Source organism: Lutra lutra, chromosome 17, assembly GCF_902655055.1.
Source record: "Lutra lutra chromosome 17, mLutLut1.2, whole genome shotgun sequence".
NCBI lineage: Eukaryota > Metazoa > Chordata > Mammalia > Carnivora > Mustelidae > Lutra > Lutra lutra.
This window is the reverse complement of record NC_062294.1, coordinates 55,767,869-55,785,005: the sequence shown is the minus strand read 5'-3', so window position 1 is coordinate 55,785,005 and position 17,137 is coordinate 55,767,869. Positions and strand designations below refer to the sequence as shown.

The following is a 17,137-nucleotide window of genomic DNA, read 5'->3' as shown; positions in this document are numbered from 1 at the left end:
TGCAACCAGGTTCCTGAGACAAAGGGCTGAGAAGTGAGAAGAGGTCTGTGGGGAAGAGAAAGTTTACTTATTTGGAAATGGAGTCCCAATGAAGCATTAATTGCTTTTTTCTTTGTTCAACTTGATGCCTTTCAAGTGGTTTTCATTTTCAGTCACCAAGACAGCTGTTGTAAGAAGACTTCATACTTCACACTGAGAAACCACTCAGTGTTTTCTGAAATGGCTAAGATAAAGAAAAAGATTAACATCCAATTTTCCTGAGAATGCTGAGAATTAGAATTCTCGTGTATCGCTGATGGGAGGGTAAAAAGAACATGCAGTGTGGAAAACTGTGTGGCAGGTCCTTATGAACAGAAACACTGAAGGGGAATATTTTGTCACCCTAAAATATGTCTCCTTGGCCTGAGCATTATTTTCGGCTGGTTATTTTTATAAAAGGCAGATAAAGGAAGAGCTCTGAAATCCTGTGTTTACTTTTAAAGAGACATTTGCATTTATACAGGAAAGTTCAGTCCGTCAGGGGTCTCCCTCTGTGTAGCAGAAAGAAGGAGAAGGTGTCAGTCTCCCAAAACTCATGGTGGAGAAGGCAGGGCTCGAACTCTGCTCCCAGCCCCAGCCTTGGTTCCCCTGCTTGGCCTGGTCACCTCCCCAGTTCCTTCCCAGCAGGGTCACCTGTGGAGTTTCAGGAAGGATCTCCTCTGCGGGCCTCCCCCTCAGATTCTGTCAGTTGGTTTGGCCGAAAACAACACTGTTGTGTTAATTAAGGGCTCCAGGAGATTCTCAGCGAGGCTTGGGGGAGCCCGAGGGTTTTCTGAGAGTGGATGTGCGGCTTTGGTCCTGGAGAGGTGACAGGATCTCTGCTCCGTGATTCTGGGAGGGCCGGATCCATGACGCCCGCGGTTCTGATGCTGATGCTGAAGTTGTGAGTGGCGGTGGCAGGGGACCCCTCCCTCCCCACAAAGCAGGTGAGGAAAATGCAGGGATGGGTGTCCTCTAGGGAGCTCACAGTTTCTGAGCTGCTCCTGACACAAAGGACTGGAAGTTGGGCCTTTTCTGCATCTCTGAGTCCTGCCCGCGCGCAATCGGTGTGAGGAGAAAGAGGTCGGTTGCTTGATTTCAGGGCATTTTCTCCTGATGCAGCTGTGATTTCCCACAGATCCCTCGTGAGGACGAAATCTAGAGGTGGAGGTGAAGGCAGAAATGGCCAGTTCTCAGGTGAGCCTGGGTCCCCGCGGAAACGTGTCCTCTGTTTCTTCGAAGACCCTCGCATTTAGAAGCTGCAGATGTGGATGCCTCCAGTGCGGGTGCTTCTCGCCTCCGCGTTCACCTGTTTTTAAGATGTGGTCAGAAGTGATACTCAGGGCTAGGTCTTTAGAATGCTTCTCTATGTCCCAGAGCCTTCTGTCCTGTCCCCAAACTGGCTTCGATAGGGCATCAGCTGTTGTCACTTTGAATTAAAGTCCCACTAGGAGTGACAATATTCCGATGGTGGCAGATCCGGAGGGGAAGGTGTCGAGTCTGAAATTCCTGTGGCTGATGAGGTCTGGTCCTGGGATGTCAGGGAGGGAAATCATTTCTCGTTCGGGCTTGTCTGGATTCTCAGTCAGCTGTGTGCAGCTGGGGAGGAAGGAAATGCGGACAGAAGCTCGGTGGGTATGAGTCCAGAAAAACGTGGAAAGTTCCCATTCTAAGAAAGGGTGTGTGTGTGTCTCCATCTTTACCACGTGAAAGAGATATTCTGCTTAAAATCCACTGGAAGAGGGTGCCTGGGGGATCAGTCAACTAAGGTTGGACTCTTGGTTGCAGCTCAGGTTGGGATCTCAGGGTCCTGGGCTGATATCCCCGTTTCTGGCTCTGAGCCCTGAGGGGAGACCGCTTGACATTCTCTTTCTCCCTCTCCGTCCCTTCCCAATCTCCTCTAAAATATGAATCAATCTTGGGGACCGAGGATGGTACTGTTGGCTAAGAGTCTGCTTTTTGTCTTCAGCTCAGGTCGTGATCCCGGGGACCTGAGATCCAGCCCCACATCGGGCTCCCAGGTTCCCAGGGGATGAAGTTCTAGAACATAGGTGAGGTTCGGTGGGGTGAGGTCCGGAGCCAATGACCAAGAAAGAATTCTTGAGACATCTTTGGTGCAAAATGGTGGTTTATGAAAGCACGGGGACAGGACCCGTGGGCAGGTAGAGCTGCTGCCCCACTATCCTGAGGAGTGGCTGATTATATACACAAGAGTTGGGTAAGTGAGGACAAAGGGGGTGTTCAGAAGGGCTATCAGGGTAAAGAAGACTGTCAGGATATTGAAGGCCTGATTATTGCCAAGCCAAGGCCGTTTTCCCCTCTAATGAGGCACTAAGATGAAGACAATTGGGATTTTCCTGGGGAATGTCACATTCCTCCTATCAAACGTCCTTGTTAGTGAGATTTAGGTTTAGAAGAAATTTAACTTTATTTACATTTCCTTCTAGCTCAGCCTCCTTCAGTTTTTATGGAGGGGAGGGCAACATTAGGGCTTGAGGAACTGAGTTATTTGCCTCTGCAAATTGGGCTATTGGTAAGATAGCTTCTTTGTTATAAATCACTAGGACATTTGTAGACTGAGGGAGACTCCTGTCTTGCAGGACTGTGATCTCTGCAAGGTAACTCTTTGTTTTCCTTTTAGGGCAGCCAGGGGTGCCTGAGGAATGTTAACACATACTAGGGAGGGGAGCGGGTGGAGAGGGGGTGCAAGGTGCCAGCTTTTGCTTTGTCCTCAGCCAGCCTCCTGCTCCCTCATCATTCCCCCCTGGACAATTTTGACCATGGAATCTTTAAGGTAGTTGAAGGTGGAAAGTTTCATCTTCTGTAACTTCTTCCTGCTGAATAGGGGTGTAGAACTGTCCCTACCTACTTGGGTCAACATTGATCAGTTGAGGAATGTGTAGGGGAGTTACAGAAGATGGAGGCAGCTGAATGCAGAGCTGACAGTGAAGAAGAGTCTCTGTGCGTGGTAAGGATCATTGTGAAGTCATTGCAGCAATGGAGTCTCGGCACCAAGTAGAGAAACAATGGACAAGGCAACGCATTAAGATTAATAAGGCTCTAAGAATGAAAAGCCCGAAAAGGAGATTTTTAATCGTTGGCCATAGTCCTCCTTTAAACCAGAAACTTAACCAATCACTGAGAGGGAGAGAAGGATCTTGTAGAGCCTTAATCTGGGTATTCATATCTTTTATTAGTCCTGTGACATTTTCGTGATAGTCTGGGATGTACACGCAACATTCTGCTTTGATAACTGCGCATGTGCAACCCTGTGCTGCTGTCAGGACATCTAAGGCCATTCTATTCTGTAGGACTGCCTTGCGTATCTGACTGGGACTGACTTTGATATTAAGTAAAGAGATGCTATTTAGTGAATCACTGAGTGCCTTTTCAGTATATTTATTAAGGGCTTCTACATGCCACATGACCTCTTCTAGTCCCACAGATGGAGCAAAAATGGATGTTAAGTGACCATACCATTTAAAAAGAGATCGTGTCCATCTTTGCTTTAAATTGGGGAGATTAGCTGGAGTGGTGATAGTTTTAATAATGCGCCCATGAATCCAGGCAAATCCTAAGGTACAGCAACCTATCCACCCTGGAGGAAGGCAGGGCCACAGGTTAGTTCCATAGATCCACTGGGTTCCGTTTGGAGCTGGCCATCTAATGCCAGGTCGCCTTACCCAATCAGTAGCAAACCAGTCAGTAGCCTGGAGTACTATTATTTGGGAACACATTTCCTTTTTTTTTTTTTTTAGGATTTTATTTATTTATTTGTCAGAGATCGAGAGGGAGAGAGCAAGCACAAGCAGACAGAGTGGCAGGCAGAGGCAGAGGGAGAATCAGCCTCCCTGCCCAGCAAGGAGCCCGATGTGGGACTCAATTCCAGGAGGCTGGGATCATGACCTGAGCCGAAGACAGCCACTTAACCAACTGAGCCACCCAGGCATCCCATTGGGAACACATTTCTAATGATAGCCATCCCAGATGTTGTGTGTTATTTGCCCAAGTATCATATGTATGATTTCTTTGTTCCCAGCATTAAACTGCCTTTTGAATGAGCTGTCCAATAGTGGGTTTGAGCCACAAATATGTATCCCAGATTTGATATATGCCATCCTCAGTATAGCGATATGGAGGGTTTTGTAACTTAGGCCCATACTTGATTGGGGAGTTATGGCTTGACAGCAATCCCCTTTGCTTCCAAATAGCTCCATGGGCATGTAGTACCAGGAAGGTATATTTGGAGTCAGTATTAATGTTTATTTGTAAATCTTTGGCAATTGCAAAGTGCTAGTGAGCACTACGGCATACTTAGCTTTTCTTACTCTTTTTATGAAAAGTATTGTCATCAGTGAACCAACTGTCATTTGTATTTTTAACAGGGACATCTTAAATCTGGCCAAACAGAGTAAGCAAGATCAATAACCTCTGAACAGTTTTTGCTCCATAGAGAAAGAAGCACAATGGTCAGGTTCAGGCATATGGGTAACTAGGTTTAACGTTTGACAAGTTTTAAGTATTATTTCTGGCATATCTGTAAGTGTAGCCCAGTATTTAATAAGTTGGCCCCCATCATCCATTGGTGGCCTTTGGCTTCTAAGACAAAGCTGGACCTGATGTGAAGTCATTACAGTCAGGGACTGTCCAGTAGTGAGCTTTGAGGCTCTTTTTATGAGGAGGGCTGTTCTATGCTTAGCTAAAGCAACTGTTTGCAACTGCACCTCAGAGGTGGCTTCTAGGATAAATATGACTAAGGGATGAAACCATTAAGAAGCCCTTTGAGTGGTCCAGCCTTGACGATATCCTGATTACAGAGGATCATTGGCAAGTGGGAGAAAACTTGTCAAGAGATAAGGGGAGTCCCCCATGCATCATCCAATCCAATCATAAAGTGGGGTCATCCATTATCTCCACAAGTCCATGGTTAATGCTATTGAGTGCAGTATGCTGGCTTTTAGGCAATTTCATTATTCCAGCCACACACAAGGTGAAGGTTAAGTTATACAATTGTTGGGGAATCAATTTCACTTTTCCATTTGTTTAAATATTTAAGCTATGTGCCCAATGGGTTCTGTTATTATCCCTACAGAATATTGGGGAAGATCATCTAATCAAGCTATTGTGCAACTTCTCTGAAGTTTACCTCAAGTTATCTAGCTTAAGTAAACAAACATTTAAAGACAAATCTAGAAGTTAACATGCTTAAAGGTGTGTTATTAAAAAATAATTTTTTTCTCTAAAATAACCCTCATTTCCAGAGATAGCCAAATCGGGACTAATTTATTTGAAAAACAAGTCCAGTTTTAACAAACTTGACCTAATTATTTACATAACCTCAGTAAGAACAGTGAGTAATCATATAGATCTTTTAGAATCTGCTTTGCTGGAACTTCTTATAAGGAATGTCTTGGTTGAACTTTTAGTGGCCTCTTCAGGCCAGAAGCCAAGCCACGTAGTTGCCGTCAGACAGGCCTGCAATACCTGTCGATTTGGGTGAACTCACTGCTCCCGTTCCTCTCTCCTTGTGTTAGGACCACAGTTGTTGTACCACGGGTATCTCAACAATCCTTTCTTCATCATTCACTCCAGAACCCCAATATTTCCCATTAGAAACATGTCTAGAATTGCTTGACCATTTGCTCCTCTTCCACATCCCAACACTTTGTGGTGGATAAGGAGGGCTGTCACCACTGTGTAGTTGATAGAGTTCACTTCTGGGAGTGAAAGGAGTGAAAGTTCTCAACCAGGCAGCCCCCTGCCCCATAGGTGCTTCTTTTTTTTTTTTTAAGATTTTTTTTTTAAATTATTTATTTATTTGACAACAGAGATCACAAGTTGGCAGAGAGAGAGGAGAAGTAGGCTCCCCACTGACCAACTTTTATCTTAGGAAACATCGTGAACTGTGTCAGTGGACACTTGGTGACTGTGGTATTTATTACAGGGACAGCTGACCTTCAGGGATGTGGCCGTAGAATTCTCTGAGGAGGAGTGGGGACGCCTGACCCACACTCAGCGGCAACTGTACAGGGATGTGATGTTGGAGAACTATGGACACCTCCTCTTCTTGGGTGAGGAAGACTCCTTCCAGATTTCCCAAACCCCACTCAGGGTTTTATTCCTTCCTGTGAAGACTATTTTTAGAGATTTCTCTTGTAATAACTAGAATTCAGATCAAGGCAGAAAGGGAAATAAGTAGATGGAGAGAAAAGTTTTCATGTTTTTTCTCAGCCTTAGCTCTCCTTCCTCAAGGAAACATCATTGCTTGTGAATATGAGTGGCAGTTCTCAACCTTTAGTGACATAGAATGGTGCTGCTCACATCTTTTTTTTTTTAATATTTTTTTTTAATTTATTTGACAGATCACAAGTAGGCAGAGAGGCAGGCAGAGAAAGAGAGGAGGAGGAGGCAGGCTCCCTGCTGAGTAGAGAGCAGGATGTGAGGCTCGATCCCAGGACCCTGGCAGGATCATGACCTGAGCCGAAGGCAGAGGCCCCAACCACTGAGCCACCCAGGCGCCCCTGCTGCTCACATCTTAAACTGAAATTTCCCTTTCTGATTATCATGTCTATTACTTGGAAGTGTAGGTCAGGATGTGAACATTGGAAATTCCTCCTGTGAGTTCTTTTTTTTTTTTTTTTTTTTAAGACTTTGTTTATGTATTTGACCGAGAAAGATGACAAGTAGGCAGAGAGACAGGCAGAGAGAGAGGGAGAAGCAGACTCCCTGCTAAGCAGAGAGCCTGATGTGGGGCTCAATCCCAGGACCCTAAGATCATGACCTAAGGTGAAGGAAGAGGCTTATCCCCCTGAGCCACCCAGGTGCCCCGCCTCTTGTGTGTTCATGGACTGTTGGGGAACAGCTTTTGGGAAACCACTTTCTAGGATTGTACAATATCGTCTCTTCTCTCCTGAGCACAAGCCTGATGGAAAGTTAGAATTGGCGGCAAGATTCATTTTCCTTTTTCCTCATAAACAGGTCTCACTGTGTCAAAGCCACACCTGATCATGTTTTTGGAGCAAGAGAAGCAGCTCTGGGATGGGAAGAGAAAGGAGACCGGAGGCTTCCATCCAGGTATTTGGGAATGAATGAGGCAGATGACAGAGGGGAGGTCCAAGTCTGAAGGAGGAAGATAGACCTTACGCAGTGGTTTGAGTAGCTCTCCTTGAATGAAGATTAGTTGGAGACATGCCCAGTTACTTTTTTTTTTCTCTCTCCCAGAGGAACATCTGCTCTCCAACATTATCAAGTTCTTAGATTTCTCTAGGGATTCTCCTTCAGCTCCAGTGATGGTTCATCACGTTCATAGGGAGAGGCAGGAGACTCTCCTTTGAGCGGGAGGGCCCCCCCAATCTGAGAGCTTTCTATTGTTTTGAGGGCCCTGGGGAAGGCATCCTATTTCTGAGGACCTGTATGCTATGGCCTTTGTACATTCTGGATTTCATTATGGGACAAGTAGGTCAGGGTAGTTGTATGCACAGTGGGGTTTGGTGGGGAAAGTCCCGGAACACTGAGACAGATTTTTAATGTTTTCTGGCTTATGCTTTCTAAGGTATGGAGGTCTTAATCTTAGTCTTACAAAATTCAGTTTCAATAACTTTATCAGATAACAAATTACCGCCCTAAAATGAGAAAATATACTGCTTTATTTCCCTTCAAATGGTCTTTTTTCTTTTTCTTTTCTTTCTTTTTTCTTTTTTTTCCCCATATAGAAATTTCTGCTCTATGAGTTCCATTCCTAAGTGGTGAAATACTGTAATGTCTCTATTATTTGTTTACTAGAATTCTGACATAACAAATGATACTGGGGATCTAGCACATTTAGAACTTGAACTTGTAGCTGTTAAGAAATTCTCATTTATTACATTATTTTTTAATAATTGCATCATTGTATGATTCTTCTTTGAACTTCTTGTAACTTTGTCCTGTGTGTTTTCACTTTCTCTTTAGTTCTATATGAGATTTATCTTTGAATTTTTACATCAAATGTCCTGATACGACATAGGCATGTGCTTTATAAGAAGTGAGTTAGACAATCAGTAATATTCCCATATAGTTTGTTTAAAATTTTTGTTTGTTTGAGACAGAGAGAGAGAGAGAGAAAGAATGAGTATGGAGGGGAAGGGCAAAAGGAGAGGGAGATGCCAAGTCCCTGCTGAGCGGGGAGCCCAGTGTGGGGCTGGATCCCAGAACCCTGAGATCATGACCTGAACGGAAGGAAGATGCTTAACTGACTGAGCCCCCAGGTACCCTAAACCTCCATGTTTGAAAAATCCTTGTGTTCAGTAATGTAGTGTTGCTTCATGGGAAATTTATCATGAGCTTTTTCTTCTACTTTCCTCAGAATGCATCAGAATTTAACTCCAAATATTAATATAATATACAGTGTGTCTCAGCATATTTTCAACATCTATGATGTTTATTTCTTCAGAAATGAAGATGTTGTTTGTTTCCTCTGTTGTTATGGAATGGACTATAGGGTTACATTCTGTGGAGGAGAATGAATGTATTAATAACATAATACACGTCTTTCAAGCATTTTAAGTGTTCATAAAATTCTCATTTACACCTCTTTATGGTTGACTTTAATGAGAATTCTTCATGATATTATAGTCCATTAAGACCTGCCACTCAATTGCTTGATTTTCACGGGTACGTGGACACAGTTCAAAATTATGGTAATATAGAATTGTGTCATACATCAGTGTTTTATTTAGAATTTCATGGGTTGAGTTTTCTCTTATTCTGGTTTGGTAATTTCCTAAGAATGTGTTTCCTTGTCTGGGTCATTCTACGACATTAGCTAGATGCGGGTTGGGTATTATCGTGCAGGCTGTTAGAGGAAGAGAATTTTCAGCTCTGTATATTTCGGCATATTTCAAGACCATGTGAGGATAACTCAAAAAAGAATGAGCTTTATCCTTTTTGCTGGAAAATTCTGTGTGTTTTTGTCTTGTGTTTCTATGTCACACATATATACTGTGTCACCCCTACTTTTTGTCTCCTTGGTGAGTGGTCAGTGAATGTCGTGCCATGTCTAGGTGAGTTGTCATCCACATAGAATTGATTTCATCATGTATTTGTGGGTGAATTTTTATTCTCTGCATGAGAGAAAGACTTTTTTGAATTCAGAGTAATTTTCAACATTTTATATTTCTGTATACTTCTGTATATACTTCTGTTTTGGTGTGAAATACAAAAGATATACTTCATCTAATTAATTGTAGGATTAATACCCATGATATGTCTTGGTACCTTTGTCATTGAGTTATGCATCTTCTATGAGTGTTTTCATTGTGGTAACCTTAGAGATTCATTAAAACAACTTAGCTGTAAAATGAACTTTTTATATTTGTTTTTATTTTTAAAAGATTTTATTTATTTATTTGACACAGAGAGAGATCACAAGTGGCAGAGAGTTAGGCAGGGAGAGAGGGGGAAGCAGGCTCCCCGCTGAGCAGAGAGCCCTGGGTGGGTCTCGATCCCAGGACCCTAAGATCCTGAACTGAACCGAAGGCAGAGGTTCAACTGACTGAGCCACCCAGGCACCCCTAAAACAAACCTTTTAAAACTCAGTGTCAATTATATAGAAAACTCTTCTTCCTGTCTCCACACCTGCACACCCTCCAGACTTTGTTACCTAGATCACAAATTCTTTTATGTTGGATCCTTTATTACCCACATTTGTGATTTTTCTTCTTCTTTTTTCTTTTTTTTTCAAAAGCAAACTGTAGCAGAAATAAATGTGACTGGTATCTCATTGCTACACAGCACGTTTGTTTAATTGTCTACATATTTACATTCAGCGGAGAGCTGTGTTCTCATCTGGTTGCAGTTTCTGGGTAGTATCCTTTTATTTCATCTAGAAAGACTTCCTTTAATGGTTCTTGTGGGACAGATCTACTGGTAAGCTTAGAGGGGTTTTTACTTGGGAATATCTTCGTTTCTGCCTCTGTGGAAAAGAATTTTGCTCGGTAAAGTATTATTGGTGGCTATTTTTAAATCTTTGAGTACCTGAGTACGTTATGCCGGGCCCCATTGCTGTTCAGACTGCTGAGAATCCTCCTAGTGATTTTCTAGGAGCTCTTGCACAAGATAAAGTGGATTTGCCATTGTTTTTCTTTTTAGATTTATTTGTTTGTATATTCATTTATTTATTTATTTGACAGAGAGAGGTCACAAGTGGGTGAAGAGGCAGGTAGGGAGGTAGAAGCAGGCTCCCTGCTGAGCAAAGAGCTGGATGGGGGGCTCAATCCCAGGACCCTGAGACCTGAGCCAAAGGCAGTGGCTTAACCCACTGAGCCACCCAGGTGCCCCGTCATTGTGTTTCAAAAGTCTCTCTTTATCTGTGGTGTTGAGTGGGTTAATTACAACGTGTCGTGAGTCATCCCATTCTTTGTATGTGGTCTGCTGTATATACCATAGTTTTATAAGGAAGTAATTTGAAGAAATTAAATATGAAGGCAATCATAATGAAAAGACATTTGCTATAGTGCACTGGATTTATCAAGCAAACTTCTCTGTCTAACTGGAACTTTATTCATGAAAAGGACATTATTCAATGGTTAACTGTATTTATTAGCAGACCTGAAAGGATTTAGGGGCAGATGAATCTCTAGAGAGGGACAATTATTTTCAGTGTGATTCATTTTTCCTTTTGACTCTATTTTGTACATGTATATGGATGTCCAAAGAAAGCCAGAGTAGCAGAAATTTCATTAGATAAAGTAGCCTTTTATCTTTTGTTTATACTGCTTTGATATCAGGGTACTGCTGATCTCACAGAATGGTTTTGAGTATATTTCTCGATTTCAAAATTATAAGATTTTTTTTATTGCTAAGATTTTGATAAGGATTGTCGGGAATGATTTTTGTAAATGTTAGTTTCTTTCTCTTGTCCTGAACCATGGCTCACCATCTAACACCCACGGGTTCTCCCCAACGATCGCTAATTAAACGAAGTCACTAAAATATAATGATAAGCCATAGCTACACAATTCTCAAGGACTATCGATCAAATTTTACCCTGTATATTTCTCCTGTTGTTTTGTGAGGATAGAGAACACAAGCAGAGATTTAGGGTTTTGATCTGCACAGAATGCAATGTGTCATATTAAGCTAAAGAGAGATTTTGAAGTCCCAGAACTAAGTAAGAAGAAGCATGTGTACATACATATGTGTGTGTACCTATATCTTCAGAAGGAAAAGGAATCCTGCCTCAAACCAGGTCACTTCCAAGTTTGAAAAGTGATGATTTCCTAGCAAGCAAAGAGATTCTACGTTCATAATAGAAATACTTTTCTTCTCTGTATTGTATTGAATTTGTGCTTACTATATCTGGTGTATAGTTTGAGAATCTCCCCATGCGAATTGTCTCTTACATAACTGGGTTTTACTCCTGTAGGATCTACTCTGTTTTCCTTATTCCTGTGTCGACCTGTTGCTTAGCTACCTTGATAGAGATTTTAACAAGAGTTTCCATGGAATGACATGGTATTCTAAATTTAAATGTGAGAGTAATTCTCCAGGGAGCATTATAAATTCCATGTAGTTAAATTGATAGACTTCACTCCTGCCTTTGTGGTTGGAGAAGTAAGAGTTCCTTAGTTATTCTTCTTTTCCCTTCTAGGAAGTGATCATCCATGTTGGTCACTTCAGTGTCAGCATTTGATTAGGTAAAAACGTGGAGATTTCACAAATCCTGTTTGGTTTTGTTTTTTGTTGTTTGTTTTTTTTTTTTAACACTTACTTGAAGGAAACAAAGATGGGACAGGGATGGGTGCTGAGTAGATGTTCTAACTTAAACAGAACACAGTGTTCTGTTAGGAGTGATGGAGCAGCCCAGTGGAAGAGATGAAACAGATCTAGGCTGAAACTTTGGCCTGAATTCTTCATCTCGGGAGAAGACCCTTGTCCAAGGCTACACTACTGACTCTGAATCTAGAAAGAAAAATTGTACTTCCTTTCTTCCCAAATCCTGTCTAGTTCTTCTGTCCCATCTCTATTTTGGTGATGGAGGCATCACAGCTGATTTTCCCTCCTGTGTTCTGGAAACCTCTTTGTCACTGTACTCCCCCTCCCACCTAAGCCAGGCAGGCCCTTGCTTAGCCTTAGGGGTAGCTTGGAGTTTTCTAGTGCCATTGTAAATGGTTGATAATAGGATCATGTGAGGCCTATGTATGTTTTAAATACAATGTTGTCACCACTGCACTGGAAGAGAAGCAAAAATCCATCACTGGGCCACAGGATTAGTTCAGGCATTTGGCACTGGAAGTTGTGAGGACAGATAAAACACGATGTTGTGACAGTTTGAGAGGAAGGTAAGTGCTATGGAAATAAAATATGGTGAACTCTTGAAATGTGAACAAAGATTTAGTAGAGAGGTCCCTTTGGTCACTGCAAGGCCTAAAGAAGCTACTCAAGGTGAGCGAATGGGACTGAGATGCCTTTCTGGGAAATGTGGCTGTCTAGGACATCTGATGCTTTTCTCGTGATGTAATGTATTCCCTTCTGTCCTGAGTACCAGTTGCTATTGGATGACAGAGATAATTGTACTCTTTGAGGCCCAGATGCATGGACTGTGTGGAGAGAGGGTATTAGTTGATTTAAACATGGTGGGCATATCTTAAAGATGTCACATGACAGAGTAGATGGTGAAGACGAAGAAGGCTGCCGGACAATACCAGTGAGAACCAGTTAGGTGTGTGTTGTGACTTAGTTCCTGCAGAGGTTGTCAAATTTTGTCTGGTCAGAATCACCGGGAACACTTTAAATGTGGAGCCCTGTGCCCAGCCTTGTATTACCATGTCAGTAGCTCTGGGGTTCAGCCCCCCACCTTTCCTTTCTTACCCAGTCTCAGGTGACTGTCTAGGGACTAGACCTTGTGACCCTATACCTGGGGACACATTCATAGTTGGTTTCTTCAGGAAAGGTAGTAGCCCGTGGGTAATGTAGTGAGATACACAGGTGATACTGAACATGTGGCAGGACCGAAGGCCATTCTTTGTTGCAGGGCAGGACTGTAGACTGGGCTCTGAGGCTGCCCAGATTCACTGATGAGGCTTCCTGCTCATGCAAGCAAGAGGTTATGCTAAATGCTTGGCCAGTGCTGCTGCTTGGTTTTCTCCCCAGAAGCCTTTTAAGAGAGGCTCTGAGGTTGTCTAGGGTCTCTGTTCAGGCTTCCAGAGGTGCAGGATTCAGCCATGTGAAGTGACTTAGATCATGCATAGCTACCCAGACAGAAAACAGAGAATGCCCTAGTTCAGAGCATTGGCTGGACACCCAAGTCAGTCACAGGTGCTGACAATTCCTTTTAGCCAGGTAGGTTCATCTAAACAGGGGAATAGGCAATCAGTGGACATTGTCTGTAATGGACTCCCACCCACACTGACAGCTTTTGGGTGAAAGATTTCTACCATGATGTCGGATGAATGGTACTTTGTTAGGTTCACAGAGTTGCCAGGGATGTGTCTTTGGTGCTGCAGTGTGCATCTTGGGTATCTTCCAGACCTTTGCAGTTGGCCCTATGGCCGATGGTTGGAAGATCTTAAAGTCAAAACTTCCAGGTATATTGACTTTGGGATTTACCCTGCATGTGACTGTACAGCAGCGCCAGGTGAATAGCAAAAGATCATGAAGGAAAATGAATCTGTACTGTGGTGGATATCTGAGCCGAATCATACATGTGCCTTTATACAGTATTGTCACTCTTCCTTGAAGTCATGTGGTGACCTCGTGATCTGCGTGAGCGTTTCTGTGATTGACATTTTAGTTATTGTGGTCATTCCACTCATATTTGTGTATAAGAAAGCTTGGTAGTATAGTGATAGCATCTTGATCTTGGGTCGAGGAGAGATGAGTTTATTGTACAAGAAAACAGATGCGCTATTTTCATGGCCAAGGATCGGGCATATATGCTAGATGTTCCTTGAAGATACTGGGGTTTCCTATGCTCAGAGTGTCCAACACAAACCCACCGCATATGTAGCGTGTCCCTGTATGAGTTGGGGGTGGGCGGCTGGCCAGTGGAATTAGTGTGATGAAGATGTTTATGATGTTTGCTGTGTCATGAGCCATAAGGCACTTGACCTTTGACCTGGGAACCTCTTGTCTTCTGCCAGTATTGGAACACTGTTACAGACCAACGGGTTACAGTATAGAATGCGTGTCATCCTGGAATTTTTATATTTATTGAGATTATCCGTGGATTTTATTCAAAACAAAATAAACAATCATAGGTCTGTTTCTTGTTTGTCCATTTAAGTTGTTGTTTTGGTTGAACACATAAGTGAATACGTATAGTATTTGTATGTCACTTAGTTCACATCGCATAACACCTTCTGGGTCAAACCACTTATCACAAATGACAAGATACAAAGAAAAAAGCTGAAAGAGACACAAAATGTATAGCCTGAATGTTACCAGTGTGGAATGGAGAAGGATGATGGGCAACATGAGGAAGTGGGAATGGGAAGCACAGGCTTCCGTGGAGTGAAAAGAATACAGGGAACTCCTCCAATGGTTTTCCTATAGCATTTTACGGTGCCAGATATAAGCAACTATTGGTGAGTATAACAGCACCTATAGAGTTGTTGAATCCCCATGGTGTACACCTAATATAATGGGACATTGTAAAGTATATATTAATAGAAAGGAAATCAAGATGGATATCAAGAAGCATATACATGGGGCGCCTGGGTGGCTCTGTGGGTTAAGCCGCTGCCTTCGGCTCAGGTCATGATCTCAGGGTCCTGGGATCGAGTCCCGCATCGGGCTCTCTGCTCAGCAGGGAGCCTGCTTCCCTCTCTCTCTCTCTACCTGCCTCTCTGTCTACTTGTGATCTCTCTCTGTCAAAATCAATAAATAAAATCTTAAAAAAAAAAAAAAAAGAAGCATATACATGTGTAGATTAAAGTAGTGTCCTAGGAAGTTGCAGGTAAAGAAATCTAAACCTGCTCTTCCAAAGAAGCTAATCCTAAGTACTCACAGTAGGATAAAGTCCTAGGAAAGCAAACTGATCTGTATCACAGTGGAGATAAACATTCCTCAGTGTAGAAGGGAAGGGACATGGAAAGAGAAGCATGTGCCCAGCAGAGCAAAGAAGGGAACTGGAAGACCAAGAAGATCTGTGGTCCTCACAGGCAGCCCAGGAAGAGCAGCCCAGGCCATCCATGGAAGAACAGTCATTTCTGTGAGAGCTTCTTAACTCCATTTCCTTGAATTTGGTCTCTCTCCTCTCACCACTGAGGAGCATCAGGAAGGCTTTTCCTTGGAAGTGGATTCTTTGGGGAAGACCAGAAAGTGCAACCAGGTTGTAAAGCTGCTCATTTTAGGCAAAGTCAGTTTTCAGAGGGAATTCTAGGTTCAAATAAGTGATCTGTACCCTGACCCTGGGTATTAGTAAAAATGCAGGGGAAACTTGAAATTGATAAAGGCCATGGATGCAGTGGGGTCCAAGGTACAAAACCCGGCATTGCAGCCAGAAGCAATTTGCACCTGCATTTCTTATGAAGGAGGAAGCTGTTTCCATGAGTATGGTGGTATGGGAAATTGAAGAAAGAAAAATAGGAGGTCCAGAGTAGAGTGATTGGGTTAAGTTTGTTATGCAGGAGTAGGGTTGGCTTGAATGAAGAGTGAAGGGAAGCAAAGGACTCCATACTCACCTGTATGCTCTGCCCCCCCCTTTTTTTAAAAATTTTATTTATTTATCTGATAGACAGAGATCACAAGTAGGCAGAGAGGCAGGCAGAGAGAGAGGAAGGGAAGCAGGCTCCCCAAGGAGCAGAGAGCCCAATGTGGGGCTCGATCCCAGGACCCTGGGATCATGATCTGAGCCGAAGGCAGACGCTTTAACCCACTGAGCCACCCAGGCGCCCTGCTCTGCCCCCTTTTTAAGTATCTTTGAAACTATCGTGATTCAGTCCTGGAATTTTGAGTGGAGCATCCATTGTTGATCAGTGGCACATGTGTGAAAAGTAGAAACTCAGATGCCACCCAAACATCCAAATCAGACTATAAATTATAACAGGATCTTCAGTTCATTGTCATTCACATTAACATTGGTGATGTGCACTTCTAGCTCAGCCAGACTCCTCCATTATTCTACTCTCAACGTCATGTCTTTAGGACATTAGTTTGATATCTGTGCCTTGTATGCCATAAATCAGGATATATGCTCTTCACTTCCCAGGTTATTTTGGGTATGGGTTATCCCATGACATCCACGTGAATTTAGGATGGATTTTGATCTTTGTGCAAAAATGGCATTGGAGCTTTGGTAGAGATTGCATTTTGTGTAGATCACTTCAAGATTTATTGTATTTCAATTATTCCAGTGAAAGAATATAGTTAGGTTTCCTACTTAGGAAACCTAACTATAGGTTAGGTTACTAGGATTCCTGCAGAGTATATTGCACTTTTCATCGTTTCTGGTTTGACCTCTACCCTTATGTTAAATTGGAAGCATTTATTGGGGATGGGACGGGGTTTGCTGTAAATGTATGATGTCTCTGTTTTGGGAATTGTTCTTTGTTGTGTAGAAACAAAACTAATTTTTAATGTGTTGGTTTGTGTACCAGCTTTATAAAATCCATATGAGTTTTAACAGGATTAAAACAATTAATCCTCCTCTAGTTCCTAGGAGAAGAAATGGCAGTGGCGTAAGAAGGTCCTCGACTCATTTGTCCTGTGATGAGCACCACTAGGTAAAAGTCAGGTCATCCTAAATTCCCCAGACATTGGGCTGAAGAGTGACAGGAGAAACTCCTCAAGTAATAGTAGAGAAGAGGCCACATGGAAGATTGAGATAGTGTGGAGACATGGTTTAGGGAAGAAAGGAGTATAGCATTGTAGAGGGTAGGGACCCCCATTGTGCGGTAGGTTTCATGACAGAGGAGCACTCGGGAATGCCTAAGGAAGTTTCCCAAAGCTTGGAGAGGGAGAAGGGCTGAATTTCATGAGTTCTTGGAACCAGCACATCTTAAAGCCTGGAGGTTTAATGGTCAGCAGGTTTGGATGGGATAGAATCAGGAGGACACCTGGGTGCTCCTTGAGAGAAGGCTGGCAAACAACCTGGGGGCACCGAGCATGGAAACAGTCATCTGGAGGAAACCTGGGGCGC

The 17,137-nt window shown here is 42.9% G+C and overlaps 3 protein-coding genes and 1 pseudogene across 3 annotated transcripts in view; 3 read left to right on the top strand and 1 right to left on the bottom strand.

Annotated features, from left to right (window-relative positions):
- LOC125088868 (zinc finger protein 665-like) overlaps window positions 1–17,137 on the top strand; it is a 577,134-nt gene that overhangs the window by 308,495 nt on the left and 251,502 nt on the right.
- Window positions 1–17,137, top strand: part of LOC125088894 (L-lactate dehydrogenase A chain-like) — a 386,819-nt pseudogene that overhangs the window by 164,688 nt on the left and 204,994 nt on the right.
- LOC125088914 (KRAB domain-containing protein 5-like) overlaps window positions 1–17,137 on the bottom strand; it is a 664,001-nt gene that overhangs the window by 489,927 nt on the left and 156,937 nt on the right. The window lies entirely within an intron of this gene.
- On the top strand, window positions 855–7,106 carry LOC125088915 (KRAB domain-containing protein 5-like). The gene is made up of 4 exons (XM_047710543.1): window positions 855–965; window positions 1,121–1,215; window positions 5,963–6,089; window positions 6,997–7,106. Exons 2-4 carry the CDS (start codon window positions 1,201–1,203, stop codon window positions 7,104–7,106), a joined length of 252 nt encoding a protein of 83 aa, XP_047566499.1. The 5' UTR covers window positions 855–965; window positions 1,121–1,200.